The 24,720-nt window shown below is 48.9% G+C and overlaps 1 protein-coding gene across 8 annotated transcripts in view; it reads left to right on the top strand.

Moving 5' to 3' along the window:
• Positions 1–5,104: 5,104 nt before the first annotated feature.
• Positions 5,105–24,720, top strand: part of COMMD10 (COMM domain containing 10) — a 206,857-nt gene continuing 187,241 nt past the window's right edge. For 4 of the 8 annotated variants that reach the window (XR_011389651.1, XR_011389650.1, XR_001793066.3 and 1 more), the window contains exons 1-4: positions 5,435–5,577; positions 7,704–7,794; positions 12,537–12,647; positions 14,021–14,176. Coding sequence is in view for 4 of the 8 variants with exons in the window: in XM_008254923.4 (XP_008253145.3) it covers positions 5,537–5,577; positions 7,704–7,794; positions 12,537–12,647; positions 14,021–14,176 (399 nt within the window). In the remaining 4 variants the exon portion in view is untranslated. Of the gene's footprint in view, positions 5,312–5,434; positions 5,713–7,703; positions 7,795–12,536; positions 12,648–14,020; positions 14,177–24,720 lie in introns of those variants that run through there. The other 4 variants (XR_011389649.1, XM_070076020.1, XM_070076021.1 and 1 more) reach the window with 3 other exon arrangements.

Here is a 24,720-nt window from a genome sequence, read left to right on the forward strand (position 1 = left end):
TTGGCTTGTTTTCTTTTTTTTTATAAAGATTTATTTTTATTTGAAAGTCAGAGTTACACAGAGAGAGGACAGGCAGAGAGAGAGAGAGAGAGGTCTTCCATCTGATGGTTCACTTCCCAATTGGCCGCAACAGCTAGAGCCGCGCTGATCTGAAGCCAGGAGCCAGGAGCTTCTTCCGGGTCTTCCATGCATGGTCCTTGGGCCATCTTTTACTGCTTTCCCAGGCCATAGTGGAGAGCTGGATGGGAACTGGAGCAGCCAGGTCTCGAACCGGCGCCCACATGAGATGCTGGAGCTTCAGACCAGGGTGTTAACCTGCTGCGCCACAGCACTGGCCCCGGCTTGTTCTCAGCTCTCTAAAAAGCTCATGAAGACTGTGAGTACAGTCATGCTGAACGTTGCCTGACTCGTGCCTTAGTAATGGAGAAGCACCTTGTCTGGACATTGTCCCCTTGTCTCTGAACTTCCTGGATACCACTGTGGACAAGGCTGAGAGCGGCTGACCTCTGCCTCCTGTGTGTGGCTTGCTTTTCCCACCTGACTGCTGGAAGTTTTCCTTTACCCTTGGAATTTGACGGCTTTAGCAGAATTTGTCCCAGTGTTATCATTCTGTATCAGTTTTTCTGGAAAACAACTTATTCAACTACAGATTCTTTTTTTTCAACGTTGTGGGGAAATTGTCCTCCGTTAATTACTGCCTTCCCTGTCTAGTCTGATGGTGCCGCACACACAGTGGAGAGGTGTAACAGGATTTCTTACGCATCTGACGAGGCTTTCCAGGGGAGCAAGCAGGCTCCCAAGCAGACCCCAGATGTCCTGGGAACGTGGGGAAGGGCACCTGGCTTGGGGTGGGTCCAGGACGAGGCGTCCCCATGCGGTAAGAGGCCGATGCGGTTTGAATGTCTCACCAGTGTCACAGCGGGCGCCCCTGGGCTTCCCCAACCCCCTGCCCAGGCGTGGAGCAGCAGAAGGGAGTCAGATTCTTTGTCCCGCACTGTGAGCAGGCTCTCGCATGTGCTGTGAGCGTCATGGCCCTGGGGACTTCCCTTCTTGTCACTGACCGCTTTGTCTTGGGAATGGCCCTCGGGCCTGTGCCGTGTCTGCTCTGCGTCGGACGTTCTGGTTAGGAAATGGTGAGTTTGTGGCCCCCATCCCTTTCTTTGGTTTTGCCCTTTCCACCTACTTTCGCTGTTTCCTAAGACTGTCTCTGAGCCCTTCTTACACAGAATTCGCTTCCTGATTAAGGTCTGTCTTCAGGAGCATTCTCATGGAGTCATGTGTTTTTTTTGCAGGGTGTGCCTTTCTCCCACTTCTGTTTCTGCAGCCCGGCTGTGTGGTTGTCAGACCATCTCTTCCCATCTGGCCTGCTCATGGCTCCGACAGCTCTGTCCACTCCTCCATTCTTCCTGACGTGCTAACGTATTCTTGGCTCTTGGCCTACTCCTGTGAGTTCCGTTTGTCGTTCTGTCTCGGATGCCAGTTTGCTAACTCAGTGTTGCACCCTGTTGGCCAGAAGCCCAAGGGGAAGCAGGGCTGAGGGCAGCTTCATTTAGTGGATCCGGTTTTTACTTGCTCAGCTCTGAGCTGTTGTTCAGTGTCCTGCACCAGGCTTCCCTCTCCTTGGTGCCCGCATACCCCATGCACGAGGGGTGACCCCCAGGTGTCAGATCCACCCTCTGTAACTGCTGCCCGAGCCTCTGGTTGTCCAGGAGGCCGCCTGTTGTCCAGGCTGTCACTTCATTCCTTCATTTCCACTGCGGGTGGAGAAGGATCAAGGGCCGTGGGTGTCAGCAGTGTTAATAACCATGCCAGGGCTGGAGACCAGGCCCCGTTCATGCTGGTCTCTAGGGAGCCTGTCCCCCTGCTTTCTACCTCCAAGTGTCCCTATTTTCTTTCTTTTTATTTTTTTTTAAGATTTATTTATTTGAAAGTCAGAGTTACAGAGAGAGAGAAAGACAGAGACAGAGAGGTTTTCCATCCACTGGTTCACTCCCAGTGGCCGGAGCTGTGCCAATTCAAAGCCAGGAGCCAGGAGCTTCTTCCGGGTCTCCCATGTGTGTGCAGGGGCCCAAGGACTTGGGCCATCTTCTACTGCTTTCCCAGGCCACAGCAGAGAGCTGAATAGGAAGTAGAGCAGCCGGAACTTGAACCAGTGCCCGTATGGAATGCCAGCACTGCAGGCAGTGGCTTAACCCACTACGCCACAGTGCGGGCCCCAGCTTACTTTCCTGTGTAGCATCCGATTTGCCAGCTCCCTCTTCCACCTCTGCAATGATGAGATGTCACTTGGTTCGCTCTGTTCCACTCAGAAGCATTAAACGAGTGATCCATGGCGGGCAGTCCCCAGCGACAGCCATTCCCCTGACTGCCTGCTCCTCTCGAATGGGGAGATCCAGGGACGTCTCGTGGTTCCGTGGACTCTGCCATGGCAGAGGTCCGGCTCTGCCCCGGGGCTCCTTCCTCTGAGCCGTTGGCTTCTCCGTTCTGCTGTCTGTTGGCCAAGCTTCCTGTTTGTCCTCCCTTCGCTGGTCGGTGAAAGGTGGTCTGTGATCTTTCCTCCCTCGCGCGGGTCTAGTTCTCCCCAGTGTTCACTGGTGGAAATGACTGTAGGCCCCTCGGGGCTTCCTCGCAGTCTGTGTGTGAACACCGCCAGTCCTATTAGCAGCACAGGCCTCTGGGAGGCGGCCTGGAGGGGAGCAGGTGCAAATGAAAATGGAGGGGCGAAAATGTGAGACGGTTTTCTGCTTCAAGTGTGAGAATGGATTAGGAGGGGATCTGCTCATGGCTCACAAAATGTGCTTTTGCTACCTTTTAATGAAGGTTTCCTCCCAACCTTCCGTCAGGTCAAGGGCAGGTCAGCATCAGTAGCCGTGGCTCCACGGACTTTGCCGCCTTATGCTGTTCTCTTTCTGGGCCTCTGGCTCCCTTTGCACGTCACCGCCTGTCACACACAGACCTGGGAAGAGGCCATGTTCAACACTCTTTCCAGGCGTCTCAGACAACACGAGAACATTCACATAATCAGCTCCTAAATGAGAAGGTGGTAAGTGAAACACGAGACTCCCCTGGGAAGCCAGGGAGCAGATGTGGGACAAACAAGCCGCTGTCTGCCACCCACAAGGGCTGCGCATTGTGTGACTGGAAACCACGCTCCCATCCGTGCACATGAGAGGTTGACCTTGCACTTCCAGGATCTGAAGCACTTGGGCCGGAACTCTCTAAGGCTCACCTGAAAGGTCATTTCAGCTCCGCCTGGTGCACGAGCAGGTGCTGGCCCTCGTCCAAGGGCAGTCGCTGGCCCTTGGGGCTGGAACGTAGAAGGATGGGGCCACGTTTTGTTCCCCAAGCAGGGCAGAGTGCACCTTGCAGTTGCGCAGCACGTTATTTAACTCGCCAGCTCACAGGTCTGGGATGGGAAGCTCAGTGAGGCTCACAGCTTGTACAAGGTGAAAAGATTCAGACTTGAGCACAATGCTGCTTTGCCGGGGGAGGAGGAGGGGTGAGCTTCACTGGAGGTCTGAGCAGTGTTAGTGGGGAGTGGCTCCACTTCAAGCAGTGACTCAAGGCCAAAGGCAAACGATCGCACAGAAAAGCATGCCAGCTGAGGCGATCTGCGTCTGGATCCGAGACCTACAGTTGATGTAGATTCACAAGTAAATTTTTTCAGATGCAGACAAATTGGGGGAGTATGTGGAGCTAAATGTATCTGTGTGTGGAGCACACGGTACGGTTAACTCAATTATTCATGCAGGATTATTCACTTTTTTTTTTTTTTTTGACAGGCAGAGTGGACAGTGATAGAGAGAGACAGAGAGAAAGGTCTTCCTTTAGCCATTGGTTCACCCTCCAATGGCCGCCACGGCTGGTGCGCTGCGGCAGGCGCACCGCGCTGATCTGAAGGCAGGAGCCAGGTGCTTCTCCTGGTCTCCCATGGGGTGCAGGGCCCAAGCACTTGGGCCATCCTCCACTGCACTCCCGGGCCACAGCAGAGAGCTGGCCTGGAAGAGGGGCAACCGGGACAGAATCCGGCGCCCCGACCGGGACTAGAACCCAGTGTGCCGGCGCCACTAGGTGGAGGATTAGCCTATTGAGCCGCAGCGCTGGCCAGGATTATTCACTTTTAATTTGCAACCTGGCTTCTCCTTTCAGTTAGGATGTTTTTGGACTACTCTAGCCATGCCAACTAATTTAAATAATAATTTAAGCAAAACATAATTAGGAAGGAAAATGAAATCCAGTGTCTTGCCAGCCCCTGAAGATTCTACAGTGGAAGCAAAGCTCTGACCCGTCCACTGGCTGTCCATCCCCAGCGCCACCCTCCCTGCGTGCCCACTGCTTTCCTGCCCATCTCTTTTCAGTCCAACTATGATTCTGCTGACAATAATCTTAAAAAAAAAAAAAAAAAACCAGCAATGAATAGCTAACCCGTAAGTGCACATGCCACGCCTGTCATCAAGGCTTCCCACCCTCATGCCCTGCCTGGTCTTAGGATGTTTTTGGACTGCTCTAGCCACCCCCAGTGCCTTGAAGACATCAGGCATCCAGTGAGCATGGTTGAAGGAATTGGGTGCACATGCAGCAAACCCATGGGCGCCCCGCAGAGCCCCCAGGGTGCAGGTACAAGGGGGGCCGATGGCACAGTGCCCAGAGAGAGCTGGCAACGCCACCCTCCTGCCTGGACCTGCTCCGGGCCCACTCCAACAGCCAGCTGTGGCGGGCTTGCTTCAACCTGCCTTACTAAAGAAATCTGAGCAGTGTCGGAGGGGAGCGTCATCAGAGTCCATGGAAATGTGTCTTATGAAGAAGAAAAAGAGGCACGGATTTTAAAAAAATTTGCCCTAAAATACACTTAACTTTTCAAAGATTAATTTCAAAGACAAGAGAGAGACAGGTGAACACGAACACACACACACACACACACACACACACACACACACACGGGCAGGCAGGGCGTGCAAAGCTCCCACCCACTGGGTCACTCTCGAATATGCCTGCAAGGGCCGGGGCTGGCCGAAGCCAGGCGTTCAATCAGGTCTCCCACGGCGGGGGCAGGGACCCAAGAACTTGAGCCTTCCCCTGCTGCCCCTCCAGCAGTAGCGGACATCAGCAGCCACAGCCAGGATCCGGCCCAGGCTTGGCCGAAGGCGCACTCCCCAACCCCAGCTTGTCTTTGGGTACCCTTCTCCCACGACTTTTCCAAGTACCTGTGTCTGCTGACATGTTGGAGGCACACGCGCACTACATCTGCGCTACATGCAGCTACACGTGCATGTAAAACAGCAGCTAGGTGTGCACACACACACCCTAACAGGTAGGTGCAAATGCACACATGCTCGGCCTGGGCTCCGCCGCGGTGGCCCTGGGGTCGCCCCTCGGTCCCGTCCCGCGGGGGGCCGGCCGCAGCCCCGCGGTCCGAGCGCCCGCCCTGCAGCAGCGCGCAGCCCGGCCGCGGCGCGGCGTGGGCCTCCCGGCTTTCCGTCCGCGCGCCGCCATTGGCTGGGCCGGGCGCCGCGAGCCGGGCGCGGCGGCTTCCAGGATGGCGGCGTCCGCGGCGCTGCTGCTGCGCGAGAGCCCCAGGTCGGCTGCGGGGCCGAGGGCTGCGGCGGGGAGGGCGGGCCGCGGAGTCGGCTCCTCCGGGTGCAGGTCTCCCGACCTCGTGGAGACGGGCAGGGCGCACGCCGTGCAGGCTCGGGGCGTCAGTGCCTGGCGAGGGTCGGTGTCCTGCCCGGCCAGGCTGAGCGCTGCTTGGGGCGTCAGTGCCTGGCGAGGGTCAGTGTCCTGCCCGGCCAGGCTGAGCGCTGCTCGGGCGTTAGTACCGGACGAGGGTCGGTGTCCTGCCCGGCCAGGCTGAGCGCTGCTCGGGGCTTTAGTGCCTGGTGAGGGTCAGTGTCCTGCCCGGCCAGGCCGAGCGCTGCTCGGGCGTTAGTACCGGACGAGGGTCGGTGTCCTGCCCGGCCAGGCTGAGCGCTGCTCAGGTGTTAGTACCGGACGAGGGTCAGTGTCCTGCCCGGCCAGGCTGAGCGCTGCTCAGGTGTTAGTACCGGACGAGGGTCAGTGTCCTGCCCGGCCAGGCTGAGCGCTGCTCGGGCGTTAGTACCGGACGAGGGTCGGTGTCCTGCCCGGCCAGGCCGAGCGCTGCTCGGGGCGTTAATACCCGGCGAGGGTCAGTGTCCTGCCCGGCCAGGCTGAGCGCTGCTCGGGCGTTAGTACCGGACGAGGGTCAGTGTCCTGCCCGGCCAGGCTGAGCGCTGCTCGGGGCGTTAGTACCTGGTGAGGGTCAGTGTCCTGCCCGGCCAGGCTGAGCGCTGCTCGGGCGTTAGTACCCGGCGAGGGTCGGTGTCCTGCCCGGCCAGGCCAGGCTGAGCGCTGCTCGGGGCGTTAGTACCGGACGAGGGTCGGTGTCCTGCCCGGCCAGGCCGAGCGCTGCTCGGGGCGTTAGTACCCGGCGAGGGTCGGTGTCCTGCCCGGCCAGGCTGAGCGCTGCTCGGGCGTTAGTACCTGGCGAGGGTCAGTGTCCTGCCCGGCCAGGCTGAGCGCTGCTCGGGGCGTTAGTACCTGGTGAGGGTCAGTGTCCTGCCCGGCCAGGCTGAGCGCTGCTCGGGCGTTAGTACCCGGCGAGGGTCGGTGTCCTGCCCGGCCAGGCCAGGCTGAGCGCTGCTCGGGGCGTTAGTACCGGACGAGGGTCGGTGTCCTGCCCGGCCAGGCCGAGCGCTGCTCGGGGCGTTAGTACCCGGCGAGGGTCGGTGTCCTGCCCGGCCAGGCTGAGCGCTGCTCGGGCGTTAGTACCTGGCGAGGGTCAGTGTCCTGCCCGGCCAGGCTGAGCGCTGCTCGGGGCGTTAGTACCTGGTGAGGGTCAGTGTCCTGCCCGGCCAGTCCGATCGCTGCTCGGGCGTTAGTGCCTGGCGAGGGTCAGTGTCCTGCCCGGCCAGGCCAGGCTGAGCGCTGCTCGGGGCGTTAGTACCCGGCGAGGGTCAGTGTCCTGCCCGGCCAGTCCGATCGCTGCTCGGGCGTTAGTGCCTGGCGAGGGTCAGTGTCCTGCCCGGCCAGGCTGAGCGCTGACTCGGGGCGTTAGTACCTGGCGAGGGTCGGTGTCCTGCCCGGCCAGGCCAGTCTGAGCGCTGCTCGGGCGTTAGTACCGGACGAGGGTCAGTGTCCTGCCCGGCCAGGCCGAGCGCTGCTCGGGCGTTAGTGCCTGGCGAGGGTCAGTGTCCTGCCCGGCCAGGCTCGGTCGCGGGTTGCGCCGGCGCCGGCGGTGGCCAGTCCCCCGTGCGGTGCAGTTCCTGCAGCGCCCACGGCCCCGATGAAGGCAGGGACTTCCTGACAGGGCACTTGCCCTTGTAGTTCCCGTCCGCCCGGGCTCCCCCCACCCCCCCCCGCGCGCCCGGCGTGGGGAAGGCGCGGTCCACGGGGCGCGGGGAGGGACGTGCCGGTGGCCCCGTGACCGGCGTTTGCGGGGTGGCCGCCGCTGTGCGGTGCGCGTGGGAGCCCCGCGGCTTGGCTCGCTTTGCTGGAGGGCCCTTCAGCGGGAGACCCTTTGGGCATCCTTTTGGGGGTCCCCCTGGGGCCGGGGTCTCCCAGGGCCTCGTGTGTTCTTTACGTGGCTCAGGCTCACCCCAGAGCGTCAGAGTTGGGAACTTAGGGGTTAGCTGTCGAAGTCGGGAGAACCGGGAACACTGTGAACTCTGTGTTTTGAATTTATCTAGCATGAAAAAAGCTGTGACTCTGATAAATGCAATAGACATAGGACGATTTCCGCGACTGCTTACCCGAATTCTGCAGAAACTTCACCTGAAGGTTTGTATTTTTGTATTTGTGTTGCGTGCGATACTACTTTTTTCTTTTTGTTTTAAAAAAATGTATTTATTTATTTGAAAGGCAGAGTTACACAGAGGCAGAGGCTTAGAGAGGTCTTCCATCCGCTGGTTCACTCCCCGATTGGCCACAACAGCCAGAGCTGTGCCGATCTGAAGCCAGGAGCCAGGAGCTTCTTCCAGGTCTCCCACGCAGGTGCAGGGGCCCAGGCACTAGGACCATCTTCCACTGCTTTCCCAGGCCACAGCAGAGAGCTGGATTGGAAGTGGAGCAGCCAGGACTCGAACCAGTGCCCGTATGAGATGCCAGCACTGCAGGCCACGGCTTTACCTGCTACGCCACAGCACCACCCCGAGATAGTACTTTCTGATGTTTCTGAAGCTCTGTGTTATTCCTTGGAGAACATTTTGCAAAGTGTTCTCAGGATCACTGAGTCTTTGGAAGATTTGATAATGTTCCATGGTCAAAAGTTTGGAAGCACTGAGAGGTTTAATTTTTTTTTTAATTATGGATCTTTCCAGAGTCTTTAGTATAGGAGGTGTTTGTTAAGAGTGAATATGGTTTGTCACATTTCCTAGTATGTTTGACCTTGGACCTGTTTTATTATGGTATATATTTTGGGACTGATTTTTTTTATTGAAAATTTTATTTACTTATTTGAGAGGTAGAGTTACAGATAGTGAGAGGCAGAGAGAGAGAGAGAGAGGTCTTCCTTCAGCTGGTTCACTCCCCAGATGGCCGCAATGGCTGGAGCTGTGCTGATCTGAAGCCAGGATTTTCCTCCCGTCTCCTATGCGGTGCAGGGACCCAAGGACTTGGGCCATCTTCTACTGCTTTCCCAGGCCATAGCAGAGAGCTGGCTTGGAAGAGGAGCAGCTGGGACTAGAACCGGCGCCCATATGGGATGCCAGCGCCGCAGGCAGAGGATTAACCTACTGTGCCACAGCACTGGCCCCTAGGGACTAATGTTTTTTAATATTGAACATATTTTGCTAAAAATTCTGATTGTGTTTTTCTTGGTTTTAAAAATAATTTTGTGGTGGCCGGTGCCGCGGCTCACTAAGCTAATCCTCCGCCTTGCGGCGCCGGCACACTGGGTTCTAGTCCTGGTCGGGGTGCTGGATTCTGTCCCGGTTGCCCCTCTTCCAGGCCAGCTCTCTGCTGTGGCCAGGGAGTGCAGTGGAGGATGGCCCAAGTGCTTGGGCCCTGCACCCCATGGGAGACCAGGAGAAGCACCTGGCTCCTGCCATTGGATCAGCGCGGTGCACCGGCCGCGGCAGCCATTGGAGGGTGAACCAACGGCAAAGGAAGACCTTTCTCTCTGTCTCTCTCTCTCACTGTTCACTCTGCCTGTAAAAAAAAAAAAATTGTGGTATTTGCTGTAAATCAGTATGTCTTCTTTCATTTAATTTTGGCTATCTTATTTCAAGGGTGTGATTGCTTTGGGTATGTGGATATTTGGTAATTTACTACTTGGTCACCAGTACACCTTAATTTTTAATTTCTATTGGATTATGAAAACTGTCATTCCATCCAGCATGTGTTTATGGGGCACCCAGTGACTGCTCAGCTTGGTGCAGCCATCGCCATTGGATAAGGACCAGGACTGCTTTTTACTGGCTCCTCCTCTTTGGCCTGGTCAGGAGGTGGCCTGAAAACATCTCTCAAATCCGAGTTGTGATGAGAGCCTATTCAGGTCCTTATTGCAGCGGCAGCAGTTTCCTTCACATCAGTATCCCTGCTTGTGGTGCTCGTGTTTCCTGTCTCTTTTTCATAACATTACGCCAGTTACCTTTCCAAATGTTTTTTTTTTTCTAAAAAAAAAAAAAAATCATATCTTTGCCATGTTCAGGCACCAGTGACTGTGCACGCCCCCAGGAGAACAGTTCAGAATCCTTAGACGTTCTGTGCTCAGCCTGCGTTGTAAAGCCTGGGCTCCAGGCGTGAGCTTCTTGCCCCGCGTCCGCCCAGGCGCTCTTCCCCTTGCCCGCTGTGCTCTGCTGCCTGCCTGAACCACCCTCTCCCCTCCGTGGGCTGCGCCGTCTTGCTCTCGGCAGAGTTTGGTTTTGCTTCTTCTGTGCTCTTTAACACTTGGGTCGTTCTCACCTCGTGTGACTGCTCTCCTGTAAGTACTGTTTCATGAGTAGAAGCACCTGAGTCCTAATCCTCTCCACCAGCTTGTCTCGGCCTTGACTATCTTTTTTTTAAATTTATTTTTATTTTTATTTGACAGATAGACAGTGAGAGAGAGAGAGAGAGAGAGAGAGGGAGGAAGGGTCCTCCCTCCATTGGTTCACTCCCCAAACAGCCGCTACGGCCAGAGCTATGCTGATCCGAAGGCAGGAGCCAGGTGCTTCTCCTGGTCTCCCATGGGGTGCAGGGCCCAAGCACTTGGGCCATCCTCCACTGCACTCCCGGGCCACAGCAGAGAGCTGGCCTGGAAGAGGGGCAACCGGGACTAGAACCCGGTGCCCATATGGAATGCTGGCACCACAGGTGGAGGGTTAACCAAGTGAGCCGCGGCGCCGGCTTCATGGCCTTGACTGTCTTGAGGATCATGTCTTACCCGTCCTGTATTTCCCATACTCAATACATTGCTTCGTATTTGGTTGGCGCTCAGTAGATACTGTTGGGATTCATTCTTTGCCATGTGGGACACAAGACAGACGTGGGTGCTGTCAGACTGTAGCTGCTGGAAGTTTGTCTGTAGATGGAGACAAGATCTCCAGCAGCCGCAGCCCTTGGCCGAGTTTGCTGTTCAGAAGCCGTGAGCTTGCTCCCTCAGCGCCTGCACCGGTTAGTGGCGCTGTGTTAGTGGGTGCTCTGCTCTTTGTAGCAGCTGGAAGAAGTGGGTACCGTTGTCACCCCGTCTGTCCACAAGGAAGCTGAGCTGGAGACCGGTTGAGTAACTCACTGTAGTTTACACAGAGGCCCAGGAACCACCGGAGCCCCCTGCCCTAAACCTCAGGCAGGAGGTGAAGCCGGGAATGGGCCAGGCCTTGGATACGGACGTTCTGCCCTCTCCGGAGCTGGTAGCTGCCTTCTCCAGCGTGGAGAACAGCACGGGACGGGGAGCGCATCCCGCCTTGTGTTCCTCGTAGGGGCGGGAGGGAACGTTTGCAGGGAAGTTGTGACGTGCAGTTTGTCTCTGGCCCTGCCAGTCCTCTGTGGAGCTGAGCAGCAGGCACCATGTGTGCTGTGAGGCCTGTGGCAGTGGAGGATGGACACGTGGGCGCAGGGCTTTCCTGGCCGGAGTTGGTGTCTGGATGACCGCTGAGACAAGCACTGGCAGAGCTCGCGGTGGGTTTCAGGATCTGCTGCCTTTCGTGTCCTCTGGGTGGGTCTGATCTGTCTTTGCCTTGAGACAGGCAGAGCCCACACCGCAGGCGCAGAGGTTGAGAGATTTGGGTGCTACTGTGGGTGTCACCAGCGTGGCACTTCGACTCTACTTAGTTACACTGCTAACAGGCAGACAGTACCTGTTTTTGTTCAGACAGCTTCCTTAGCGTCCCAGTAGGAATCAACCCCAGGAAGCTAATACAGCTTAGCTAGGGAGTGTGGGTGTGCCTGGGCCTGAATCTGGGAGTCCTCCTTGAAGTGGCCTTCTCCCTGGCCCGTGCTAGATGTGCGGACACATGTGTTTTGTTTGTTTGTTTGTTTGTTTGTTTTGAGTTTGATTGTTGCAGTGTGAGGAGGATGCTGCTGTCTTTAGTGTCCAGGAACTTTTAAAACCTTACAACGTCCCGTCTAGCAGGCTAGTAGTCTGTGTTGGGAAACACTAGGGGAAGTCAGGTGTACTTCCATAGCAGGGAACACACATGCACACACAGATACACACACACGCACCCCTACACCCCACCTCCCCACCTCCCTCAGGTAATTTGCTCCACCCAAAGCCTCTTGGAGAGCTGCTGTGAGTCTGGTCCTGAGGGGTCAGCTGTGTGGGATCCCCACCGTGGAGGGCCAGAGCCGTGAGCCGGGGCAGGGCGTGCTGCTCTGATGGGGCATGTAGGTGGTTTCAAGACATGACCTCTGATCACGGGATGGGAAGATGGGAAGTCAGATGCAAGAAATAAAAAGAAGCTCCGCAGTGTGAGACTTTGTTTTTTAAACTGGATGAGCAGTCATCCCTGTGTCTCGGAAGTTCTTGACGATACTGAGCATAGAGCTCTGAGGATGTAAGTCATCATAAAAAATGACATCGAGGAGCCGGCGCCGTGGCTCACTTGGTTAATCCTCTGCCTGCGGCGCCGGCATCCCATATGGGCGCTGGGTTCTGTCCTGGTTGCTCCTCTTCCAGTCCAGCTCTCTGCTGTGGCCCGGGAAGGCAGATGGAGGATGGCCCAAGTGCTTGGGTCCTGCACCTATGAGGGAAACCGGGAGGAGGCTCCTGGCTCCTGGCTCCTGGCTCCTGGCTTCGGATCGGAGCAGCGCTGGCCGTAGCGGCCATTTGGGGGGTGAACCAACGGAAGGCAGACCTTTCTCTCTGTCTCTCTCACTGTCTATGACTCTACATGACATTGATCCAGTTTACTTTGACTGCAGAACCCTAGAATGGGCCACTGTGCATTTTAGAAATTTCCAAGCACATTGATTGATTTTTGCCTCATGGTGGATTCACCTTTTCTTTAAAGTTCATTTCATAATGGGAAAAAAAGAAATCTTTTATCACTTTGGACTTCAGTCCCGGAATGTGTGCTGATGGATTGCTCTTTGTGTTGCAGGCCGAGAGCAGTTTCAGCGAAGAAGAGGAAGAAAAACTTCAAGCTGCGTTTTCTCTAGAGAAACAGGATCTTCACCTAGTTCTTGAGACAATAGCATTTATTTTAGAACAGGTATTTTACTGCCTCAAATTTCTTAACTACAGTTTGCTTAATATATATTTGCATTGCTCTGATAACTGTACCATTCAATTTTTAAAAGGTGTATAAGCTGGAAGCTGTGGGTTTATTTTAGTCAGGAATTTCATGTAGTAAAGTATATTTGCATGATTTCTTTCTACTCTATTTCATTCTACAAAACCATCTTACTGTTGAGCAGCATTAGCAAAATATTTGACAGTCTGCATTGAGACTTCATTGACTTGAGACAGTTATAAAAGATGTGAATTGTTACTTGGTATAATTTGGAAAAATGAATTCATTTTATTTGAGCACTGAAATAAAATGAATTATTTGAAGAGCTGTGAGTGTGTGACGAGGATGATGACTAAAACGTGGAGAGGAGAGGCGGCAGTCCTCGCGTGTTTCCTGCTGAGCACGCCCGGTCACCCTCTCCCTTCACCCGTTGTCCTGGCCTCTTCCCTCTGGATTTCTTTATCCTTGGCTCTTCGTGGTCCAGCGGTCGTTAGTCTGTCATCGTTTCTTGTGTGCTGGGTATGTCTCCCTCATGAGCTTTTGAATTTATGGAGGGCCAGGATCCTACTTTTTCTTTGTCTTGTGTAGATCCAGCCCATTGCTGGGCTTCAGACAGTTCCTCAGTGAATTCCTGATGTTTGATAAAATGAATTCTTGAGAAGTGAAAGTTTAAGAAGTACTGCGGCGTCAGGAGCATTATAGGAAACAGCTGTTCTTAGGCCACCGTGCCAGGCTCTGCTGCTGCCTCTGCAGGTTGCAGATCGTGAACGTGGCTGTGGTTTTTGGCCTTGGTGGGCCTTCCCCGGAAGGAAGAGATGATTGAGTAGGACATCACAGCGTGGGCTGTGTAGGAGAGCTGTCCCGGAATAATGTAAGGAACAACAGGTATTGCTGTTGGAAAGTTCATGGTTTTTATTTTTTCTGCATGTGTTAACTGGGAATTCGGTAGAAGAGGGTAGTATTGAAAAGTGCTTTTTGGAAAAAAAAATGTTCTTTGGGAAACAAGACTGTTGTACGTGTCTTTAAAATAATTAAGTGAAATATATGAGTGAAATTTTAATTAGGGAACTATTTACATAGCCAAAGCAAAGAAGTGTTCTGGTTATTAAGTGGATTTATGATTACTTAAACCGCAGGCAAAAATGAGAAAGCTTAGCTTGAATAATTTAGTTCACTTAATCCTGAATCTTCCAGCCCTCGGTTGTATATATAATTATTTGCAAAACAACCAAGACGACGGCAGTAGGAATGTAATACAGTGTTTGGTTTAAGTTGTTTAGAAATAGCTTTGTGCTGCCTGCAGCTTCGGGCTGTGTGGACTGTGAGGGTGTTTGTGGTCCCCTCTCTGACAGGCCGTGTATCACAACGTGAAGCCGGCGGCTCTGCAGCAGCAGCTACAGAGCATCCATCTGAGCCGAGACAAAGCAGAGGCATTCGCCAGCGCCTGGGCTGCCGTGGGCCAAGAGACGGTCGAGAAGTTCAGGCAGAGGATCCTGGCTCCCCACAAGGTACAGAACTTACTGGCTCAAAGGTATTTTTCAGTAATGTGTGGCACAGAGACTTACACATGAAGAGATGTGAAGGGGAGGATATTTTGTTGAAAGTTAGAGTCAGGCAAGAGAAAATATATGCACAATATTCCTATAAAGTTATTTCCATATATTAACATATTTTCTACCACAGTGTGTTTTACTTTTAATTGCCAGTTTAAAATATGCCTTCTTAACTTCAGAATAGAAATGAGAAAATGAGACAGTCTTTTTTTTTTTTTTTTTTTTTTTTTTTTTGCTTAAGTCCTTGTGTATAAATGGTGCTGCTTTTACCCAGGTTCCTGTGCAGAGTAAGACTTAGGATTTTCCTGAATACGCCGTCATCTGTTTTTGTGTGTCTGCATTAGGACTTAGCAGAGTGCCGGCATGCAGTTGGAACTCAGTGAACATTTGTTAAATTGAGTGAGCATTGAATGAAACAAACACTTTGGGAAAAGCACAGAATAACCACGGTATCATAGAACTTTTGGCGACTGAAAATGATTGTATAGATTTTGCCATTTTTTTCTATTCATGTTTTGTATCATGTTAATTAATTCAGTCAGTTTTGTAACCCTGGGATAAATCTCACTTGATCATGGGCTATAATCCTTTTTATAAGTTGCTGAATTTGATTTCCTAATAATTTGTTAGAGATTTTTCTGTATATTTTGAAGGATATTGGTCTGTTGTTTTCTTCTGATGCCTTTGGCTGGTTCTGGTATGAGAAAAATACTGGCAAAGTGTCCCCTACATCCTTCATTTTCTGAAAGAGTTTGTTGAGGGTTGGTATGATTTTGGATTTCCACTTGCCGTATCTGAGAGTTCTAGCAGTTCCAAATCCTTGTTAGCACTTGATGGTGTTGGTTGTTTTTAATTGTTTCTGTGAGGTTTGTAGTGATATCTTGTGTTTTTAATTGGCATTTCCTTAATACAGTGTTGATGATCTTATGTGCAAATGTGCTATCCATGTATCTGCTGTGGTGAAGTGTCTCTTCAATCCTTTTGTTACCTGTATTTTCACATTATAACAGAAAAATCTCAATATAACATAAAGAGCAATCAAAGGAATAAATCCTAGCATACAGAGATGCATGGAAGTTTTTGTCATTTTTTTTGGTTACGCTATGTGGAGCAAGGGTGTTTGCTTCCGCTCTGGAGTTTGTGTGTTCTTCACGTGTTCTAAGCGTGAGTCCTTCGGGAGGTATGTGACTTGTGCGTATTTGCTCTCATTCTGTGGTTTTCTCTTCTGGAACCACAGCTTCTCATTCCGATGAAGTTGGCTGTTTCAGTTTTTCTCTTCATGTTCTACTTTTGGTTTGGTATCAAAATTTGTAGCCTAATTCAGTGTCACAAAGATTTTGTCTTTTGCAGTTTTCTGTTTTATACATTTTTGTTGTACATTTAGGTCTAACGTCCATTTTGAGTAAATTCTGTGGAAGGCATAAAGTGCAGTTTGGAGGTCAGTTTTTCTGAGCATGGGTGTCCATTTATTCCAAAATTACCTGTCGAATTGCCTTCTCTCATTGTAAAAAAAAATTGCCTTACAGATTTGTGTGAGTCTTTCCCTGGACTCTCTTTGATTCTGTTGATCTGTCTCTCTTGGTGCCAATATCACGCTAGCTGAATTCCTGTAGCCAGATTAATCTGAACATCAGGACTCAGGTTGTGTGAGCTGCTGACTTTGTCCTTTTTGAGAATTGTTTCGGCTGTTCTAGTTTCTTTGCCTTTCTGACTTTGAAAGTCCGCTTTTTGGCCGGTGCCGTGGCTCAATAGGCTAATCCTCCGCCTTGCGGCACTGGCACCCCGGGTTCTAGTCCCGGTCAGGGCACCAGATTCTGTCCCAGTTGCCCCTCTTCCAGGCCAGCTCTCTGCTGTGGCCCGGGAGTGCAGTGGAGGATGGCCCAAGTGCTTGGGCCCTGCACCCCATGGGAGACCAGGAGAAGCACCTGGCTCCTGGCTTCGGATCAGCGTGGTGCACCGGCTGCAGCGTGCTGACCGCGGTAGCCATTGGAGGGTGAACCAACGGCTAAAGGAAGACCTTTCTCTCTGTCTCTCTCTCTCTGTCCACTCTGCCTGTCAAAAAAAAAAAAAAAAAAAAAAAGAAAGTCAGCTTTTCTGTTTCTACAAAACCTGCTGAGAAATAGTTGGGTTTTGTTTGATTTATAGATCATTTGTAGGGGGAAGTAACTTTTTAACAGCATTGGGTCTTTCCATTTATTTAGGTTTTTTAAAATTTCTTTCATCAGTGTTTTTCATTTTCAGCATGTAGATCCTGCAAATATTTTGTTGGATTTATACCTCAGCATTTTGTTCTTTTTTTGTTGAAGTCTTGCAAATAGCACTGTGTTTTTAAATTTTGGTTTCCGTTTGTTCATTGTGAGTACACAGAAATAGCATTGATTTTTCTATATTGATTGTCTATCCTGAGCTTGGTTAAGAGCACCAATTAGTGATAGCAGCATCTTGATAGATTCCTTGTGATTTCTGGGTGTTCGGGGCTCCCTTCCTTATCGTTTATCCTAACTTTTCTTGAGTCGCTTTGCTGGTGTGGACTTGCAGTCTGATGCGGGGTGTCAGTGGTGGGTGTGAGTACCCTGCCTTGTTCCAGTTTTAGGGAGGAAGCGTGCAGTCTCTGTCCATCTAGTAGGATGTTTGCTGTAGGCTTCAGGAATGCCCCTTGGTCGTGTTTCTCTCCCTCTTCTTCTTTTTTTTTGAATTCCACGTCATAACCATTCACAAGCATCCTCCACTGCTTAGTTTTTCATCAGTGAATTTCTGCTTCTTTCTGTATCTTATATGTATTTTAAGTTTTCCATTGCAATGCTTTCTTCTTTTGACTCCTCCATTAAAAAACTTTTTGCATTTTAATATTAGTTTACTTTGTATTTGTAAGATTTTATTTTAGTATTCATCCTATGCATTTTTTTTTTTTTTTTTTTTTTTTTTTTTTTGACAGGCAGAGTGGACAGTGAGAGAGAGACAGAGAGAGAAAGGTCTTCCTTTGCCGTTGGTTCACCCTCCAATGGCCGCCGCTGCAGCCGGCGCACCGTGCTGATCCTGGCAGGAGCCAGGAGCCAGGTGCTTTTCCTGGTCTCCCATGGGGTGCAGGGCCCAAGCACCTGGGCCATCCTCCACTGCACTCCCTGGCCATAGCAGAGAGCTGGCCTGGAAGAGGGGCAACCGGGACAGAATCCAGCGCCCCAACCGGGACTAGAACCCGGTGTGCCGGCGCCGCAAGGTGGAGGATTAGCCTATTGAGCCACGGCGCCGGCTCATCCTATGCATTTTAAAATAGGTTTTTTCTGCTCCCAGTAGTAAGTCATTTGTCAGTATCTTCTGGATGATATATATTTAAAAATAGTATTTACCCCCCAAAGGTTGCATAATTTCAGGTTCTGCTTTAGAAATGATTTAATCAGTTGTCATATAAAGTATTCAAAACAGAAGTTGGAAGGATTGGATAAATTGTACGTTGGCTTTTTAAGAGTGCTGGAGGTTACTTTTGCTAATTCCTGATATATGATAGGATAGCTAATACATTAGTTTAATTCCTTAAATGCTTAATTAATATCACATGATAATAGCAAACATTCTGTTTATTGTGGGCTAAATATAATAGTAAGTGATTGGTAGCTCAAAAAATCCATTAATAGAGCTTATCATTTTTTATATATATATATATATATATATAGTTTATACTTAACTATGTATCTTCTTTCTGAGACCTCAAGGAAAAGAACTGTGTTCTTTTGTATGTTTTTTTCAAAAGTACTTTCATAAATTAGGCTCCTGCTAGACAACTGGCTTAGGCTGGGCTTAAAATGCCTGTAAAGACGCCTTGTCTCACATTGGAGGGCGTGGGTTCGGTTCTCAACTCCTGTTTCAATTCCAGCTTCCTGCCAGTAAGACCCTGGGAGGCGGTCAGTGATGGCTCAGTGGTTGGGTGCCTGCCCCTCACTGGGCAGAGCTGCACTGAGCTCCGTGCTGCTAGTTTTGGTCCTACCCAGGCCTGGGGAGTGATTCAGTGGATGGGAACTTTGTCAGTCTGTCTCTGTCTCTCGGTGTCTCTCTGTTGAACAACTAAAAATAAAAAAATTAATAAACGGACAGTGAGAAATGTATGTGAGGCGTGTTTTAAGCATTTATTGCTCTTTAAAGGATATACACAATGACTTTTGAAATACATTTGACAGTTTTTTGTGTTTTGAATGTTCAAAATTGTTTATTTTGTTTTTTCCTGTTAAGAGTATTCTTAACTTCATTAGTTACGTGGCAAATTTATTTGCGATGTAAATTCATTATATAATGAAATTTGATGTTTTCTTGCAGGTTCTTGGGAAACATACATTTAAAAATGGATAGCCAGTGTACTGAAGACCAAAATGTTCCTCTAAAATTAAAAAGCCTTTGAGCCATTATAAGATTTATTTTCTTTTGATGTATAGCAACTAAACTAATACCTGTGTTTAATTTGAAATTTAAGAAATAAGAAATTAATTTTTTAACAAATTGTTATTTTATATTCTTTAATAGTCACTTTTTTGTTTAAAGCTTTTATTTAATGAATGCGTTTTTCATAGGTACAGCTTTAGGAATATAGTGGTTCTTTCCCCCATACCCACCCTCCCACCCGACTCCCGTCCCACCTCATACTCCCTCTCCCTTCCCCTTCTTCATCATGGTTCATTTTTAGTTTATTTTTCAGTACAGAGGTCCAAATCTGTGTTAAGAACAGATTTCAACAGTTTGCACCCCCCCCCACACAACATATAGAGTACAGTTTGAGAACAAGTTTTGCAGTTAATTCTCGTAGTACAACTCATTAAAGACTGAGGTCCTACATGGGGAGTGAGTGCACAGTGACTTCTATTGTTCCTTTAACAATTAGCACTCTTATTTATGAAGTCAGTGATCAACCGATGCTCTTGCCGTGGGCTGCCAGGGCTGTGGAAGCCTTTTGTGACCACAGACTCCATCAGTATTTGGACATGGCCATAAGCAAAGTGGGTGTTCTCGCCTCCCTTCAGAGAGAAGTATATCCTTCTTTGATGGCCCCTTCTTTGCAGTGGGGTCTCACAGAGATCCTCCATGTAAGATATTTTTTTTGCCAGAGTCTTGGCTTTCCGTGCCTGAAATGCTCTCACAGGCCTTTCAGCCAGACCAGGAAGCCTCAAGGGTTGATTCTGAGGTCAGTGTTATTTACAGCGAATGTCATTCTGGGGTCTGCTGTGTGGACTGCTTCCCATATTGGACATTCCATCGTTTTTAATTCTATCTATTATTATTACCAGGCACTTGCTGTTAGTTACATGATCACTTTTATACTTAAACCTATCTATATGTTGACTTTAACATTTAATATGATCACTTTAACAATTACGATGGCATTTATACCACTGATTTTAATGGGTTTGGAGTCCCATGACAGGTGTTTAGGCTGTGCCCTGAGAAGTAAGTCTAGGATTGTATGCAGAACTATACAGCTTTGCAGTTCTAAAATCTCCTCCCCCTCTTAGTCCCCCTCTTATTTTTACTGGGATCTTTTTTCAATTGACTTTACATACATAAGATTAACTCTGTTACATAAAGAGTTCAACATATAGTATGAAGAAGAGAAAAGAAAAGAAAGAAAACAAAGGAACTACAAAATAAAAAATAACGATAAAAAACTGTCCCTCCACAGTCAGGGCTATTCAAGTCATTGTTGACTTGAATAAAAAAGTGTCAACTTCACTTCTATAGCTTTCATTTTAGGAGTGCTATTAATTCTCACAGATCAGGGAGAACATATGGTATTTGTCTCTTTGGGACTGGGTTGTTCCATTAAGTATGAAGTTTTCCAGCTTGATCCATTTTGTTGCAAATGGCCAGATCCCTCCCTCCCTCCCTCCCTCCCTCTCTCTCTCTCTCTCTCTCTCTCTCTCTCTCTCTCTCTCTCTCTCTCTCTCTCTCTCTCTCTTTCTTTCTTTCTTTCTTTCTTTCTTTCTTTCTTTCTTTCTTTCTTCTGTGTAGTATTCCATGGTGTACATATCCCATAATGTCTTTATCCAGTCTTCGGTTGATGGGCATTTAGGTTGATTCCATGTCTTAACTATTGTGAATTGAGCTGCAAGAAACATGAAGGTGCAGATAGCTTTTTTGTTTACTAATTTCATTTCCCTTGGGTAAATTCCAAGGAGTGGGATGGCTGGGTTGTATGGTAGGGTTAGATTCAGGTTTCTGAGGAATCTCCGTACTGTCTTCCACAGTGGCTTGACCAGTTTGCATTTCCACCAACAGTGGATTAGGGTGCCCTTTATCACACATCCACTCCAGCATCTGTTGTTCTTCGATTTCTATATGAGGGCCATTCTAACCGGAGTAAGGTGAAACCACATTGTGTTTTTGATTTGCATTTCCCTGATGGCTAGTGATCCTGAAAATTTTTTCGTGTGTCTGTTGGCCGTTTGGATTTCCTCTTTTGAAAAATGTCTGTTTAAGTCCTTGGCCCATCTCTTAACTGCGTTGTTTGTTTTGTTGTTGTGGAGTTTCTTGATCTCTTTGTAGATTCTGGTTATTAATCTTTTATCAGTTAAGTAGTTTGCAAATAACTTCTCCCATTCTGTCGGTTGCCTCTTCACTTTCCTGTTTCTTTTGCTGTACAGAAGCTTCTCAGTTTGAGGTAATCCCATTTGTTCATTATGGCTTTGACTGCCTGTGCTTCTGAGGTCTTGTCCAGGAACTCTTGCCTGTGGAAATGTCTTGCAGGGTTTCCCCAATGTTCTTGATTAATTTGATGGTGTCGGGGCATAGATTTAGATCTTTAATTCATAGTCTTATTTAATTTGTTTTGGAATTCTAAGGATCATTTAGTGGCTGTATTATTATATTTTAAATCTTTTTATAAAAATTTTTTGTATAAATTTTTTATAAATATTTTTAAAAGATTTATTTATTTGAAAGAAAGAGTTACAGAGAAAGAGGGAGACAGAGATCTTCCTTCTGCTGATTTACTCCCCAAATGGCCACAACGGCTAGGACTGGGACAAGCTGAAGCCGAGAGTCTGGAACTCTATCCAGGTGTCCCACAGGTGGCCACAGAGCCATCTTCCGCTGCTTTTCCTTGCATATTAGCAGGAGCTGGATTAGAAGTGGAGCAGCCTGGACTTGGACCAGAGCTCATGTGGAATGCTGGTGTACAGGCAGCAGCTTAACCCACTGTGCCACAGCGCTGGCCTATTTACATCTTCAAAAATGTATTTGTTTTCTTTTTATTTGAAAGGCAGAGGGACAGAGCCAGATAGAAAAAGATCTTCCATATACTGGTTCACTCCCTAAATACCTGACATAGCCAGCACTGGGCTAGGCTGAAGCCAAGGACACAGAACTCCATCTGCAGCTTGTCGGGGACCCAAGGACTTGAGCTGTCACCTGCTGCCTCCAGGAAGCTAGATTGGAGGGTGGGATCTGGGGCTCAGCCAGGCACTGCCACACTGGATGCAGGTGTCCCAAATGGCAACCTAAGCTGCTGTGTCAAATGCCACTTGCAAGTGGCCATATTGTAAAGATGACAGAAAAAGCTTACTTGATGCTGTTCACCCTTGAAGCATAGGAAACACCCGTGAAGCATAGTTATATCTAAGAAATTCTTCAAGGTTTAAATGCTTCTTACACTGTGTCTTCATTTAGAAGTAGGATTTTCTTACACACATACAACTCAGATTTCTGTCTTTTTGTTATTTTAGTTGTTTATGTGTTACCAAGTGAAAGACAAAGTTTTCTATGTGGTTAAATTAACTGAATATACAGGGTTGTGAGATTTAAATGCTTCTGTGTATTTTTTGAAATATTTCCTACTGAAATACAATTTATGTTCAGTAAAATGTGTAGATTATTTATTTATTTGAAAGTCAGAGTTACACAGAGAGAGCAGAGACAGAGAGAAAGAGGTCTTGCATCCAGTGATTCACTCCCCAGTTGGCCACAATGGCCAGAGCTGCACCCATCCGAAGCCAGGAGCCAGGAGCTTCTTCCAGGTCTCCCACACCGGTGCAGGGGCCCAAGGACTTGGGCCATCTTCTACTGCTTTCCCGGGCCAAAGCAGATAGTTGGATCGGAAGTAGAGCAGCCGGACTAGAACCAGCGCCCATATGGGATGCCAGTGCTTCAGGCCAAGGTGTTAACCTGCTGCGCCACAGCGCTGGCCCCCAAAAATGTGTCGATTTTAAGTGTTCATTTTGATGAGTTTCAGAGATCACATGCATCCAGGTAATCATTATCTGTAACCAAATATGGAAAATTTTCATCACACAAAAAGTTAGTTCCCAGCCATCCTCATCCTTTATTTTTGATTTCTATCACCACAGATTAGTTTTGTCTGTTCTTGGGGACTTGTACAATATGAGTCTGACTATTGTCAGTCAACATTTGTTTGCTTCATTCTTGTAGCAAAAATTACAATATCAGTAATTACATATGGCAGTAATTCTTTTATTGTGGAGTAGTATTCCATTGCATCAAAACCCACAGTTTGTTTATCCGTGTTCCTGTGGGTGGGCATTTGGGTTGTTGTCAGTTTCTGGCCCCTGTGGATAAGGTCACTGTGAACATTTGTGTCTGAGTCTCTTACAGACATGTGCTTACATTCCCGTGGTTAGTATCTAGCATGGGGTTGCGGGCCTGGGGAGCTAGAAAGCTGAGGCTTCCTCTCGAGGGTCAGGCACCCCTTGCTGTGTGAGATGGGGAGAGCCGTCCTCCGGGAGCCTCTCACCTCGCGGTTGCGGTCTTCGAAGCGTTGAATTCCCTGGAACTTCTGCTTTCAGTCGCTCTCCAGTGCCTCCACGTTTGTTTGTTTGTTTGTTTTTACAAATATATTATCTAGAGGTTTTAACTTTTATTTTCAAAGTTTGTGTGATGAACACTTCTCTTGCATTATTCGATTAGAAATTCTGGTAGTAATTCTTTCAAGCTGTCAGTCTTACTCTATCCTTCCTCTTCCCCATAGCCACTGAGGGCTTTCCTGTTGCTTTTAAGGGAGTTCAGAGTTCTTATGAGGGCCTCAGGGACCTACATGATCTGGGGCCCTTTGGCCCACTTACTGCCTGCCTTCTGCTTCTGAACCTGGCTCACTCTGAATACTTTCAAAGCCTCATCTAGGCTTCCTTCCTTTCTTCAGATCTGTGTTTAAATGCGATGTTTATCAGTGATCTTCCCTTGATCAGCATAGGAAAGTCTCCCCTCAGGGTGGGTGGTTGGTGAAGTGAAGTGGCTAAGACACTGCTCTGGACGCCTGTGTCCCCTATCAGAGTGCCTGGGTTCAGATCCCGGCTCTATTCCCAAATTGAGTTTTCTGCTACTGTGCTCCCTGGGAGGCAGCAGTGCTGGCTAAGTCACTGGGTCCCTGCCACTCACATGGGAGATGTGAATTGGGTTCCCAGTTCTTGGCTTTGGCCTGGAACAGCCCGGGCCCTTCCAGGCGTTGGGGAAGTGAACCCTTGGATGGGAGTACTGTCTGTCTGTCTGTGTCTTGCCTTTCAAAATAAATAAGTGTGCCCCCATCTGTCTGGCCCTTTCTTGTCTGACTTTTCTCCGTAATATTGATTTTTATCTGACCCACTGTATATTCCGTCTATTTACTTTTTTGTTGTATCTTCAACTGGGTGGGATCTTTTGTCTGTTTTGTTCACTGCTGTATTTTTGCCACTTTAATGACTCCTAGGAAATAGCAGATTCTCAATAAGTAGTTGTTGAATGAATAAATGTGCAATAGCCTTGTTTCTCAAATTGTGCCATTTTGAAGTTCATTCTTTACAGTGATCTTATAAAGAGGTTTATTTATTGATAGAGAAAAGAACAATAAAGAGAGAAGGGTGTGAATTTTATTTTGTATTTCCTAACAGTCTTTTGTGTTTTATTTTGGTTGTGCTTTTAGTCTTTTTGTAGTTGATGTATTTTATGGCCCTTGAATTTGCTGGAATGTTAGAGTCTAGTCTTTTAAAAACTTTCCTCCTGGGGCCAGTGCTATAGCATAGCAGGTTAAGCCACTGTTTCACATCCCGTACGGCACCAGTTCAAGTCCTGGCTGCCCCACTTCTGATCCAGCTCCCTGCTAATGGTCTGGGAAAGCAGCAGAGGATGGCCTAAGTGCTGGGTCTCTACACCCATGGATGGGAGACCTGGATGAAGCTCCTGGCTCCTGGATTAGGCCTGGCTCAGCTCTGACAGTCACCGCGATTGGGAGAGTGAACAAGTGAATGTAAGACCTTTCTCTCTGTCTTTCCCTCTCTTTGTCTATAACTCTACCTCTCAAGTAAATAAATATTTCTTTAAAAACATTTTTCTTCTTAAAACTGGGAATACAAAAATAATTCCTTTAGCTTGAAACAGGTAGAAATTCTCTAGGAAAAAAAAAGTGATGGAATTAGCTGTTGATGCATCAGTCAGTTTAAAGAGCTTTAGATCTGAGAGCTTCTTAACCAGTCTTACTTGAAGCAGAAATGTGTTCTGTGCTTTGTAAGTAATTGAAACCAGACCATTAACAA

The sequence above is a fragment of the Oryctolagus cuniculus genome, chromosome 6, assembly GCF_964237555.1.
Source record: "Oryctolagus cuniculus chromosome 6, mOryCun1.1, whole genome shotgun sequence".
NCBI lineage: Eukaryota > Metazoa > Chordata > Mammalia > Lagomorpha > Leporidae > Oryctolagus > Oryctolagus cuniculus.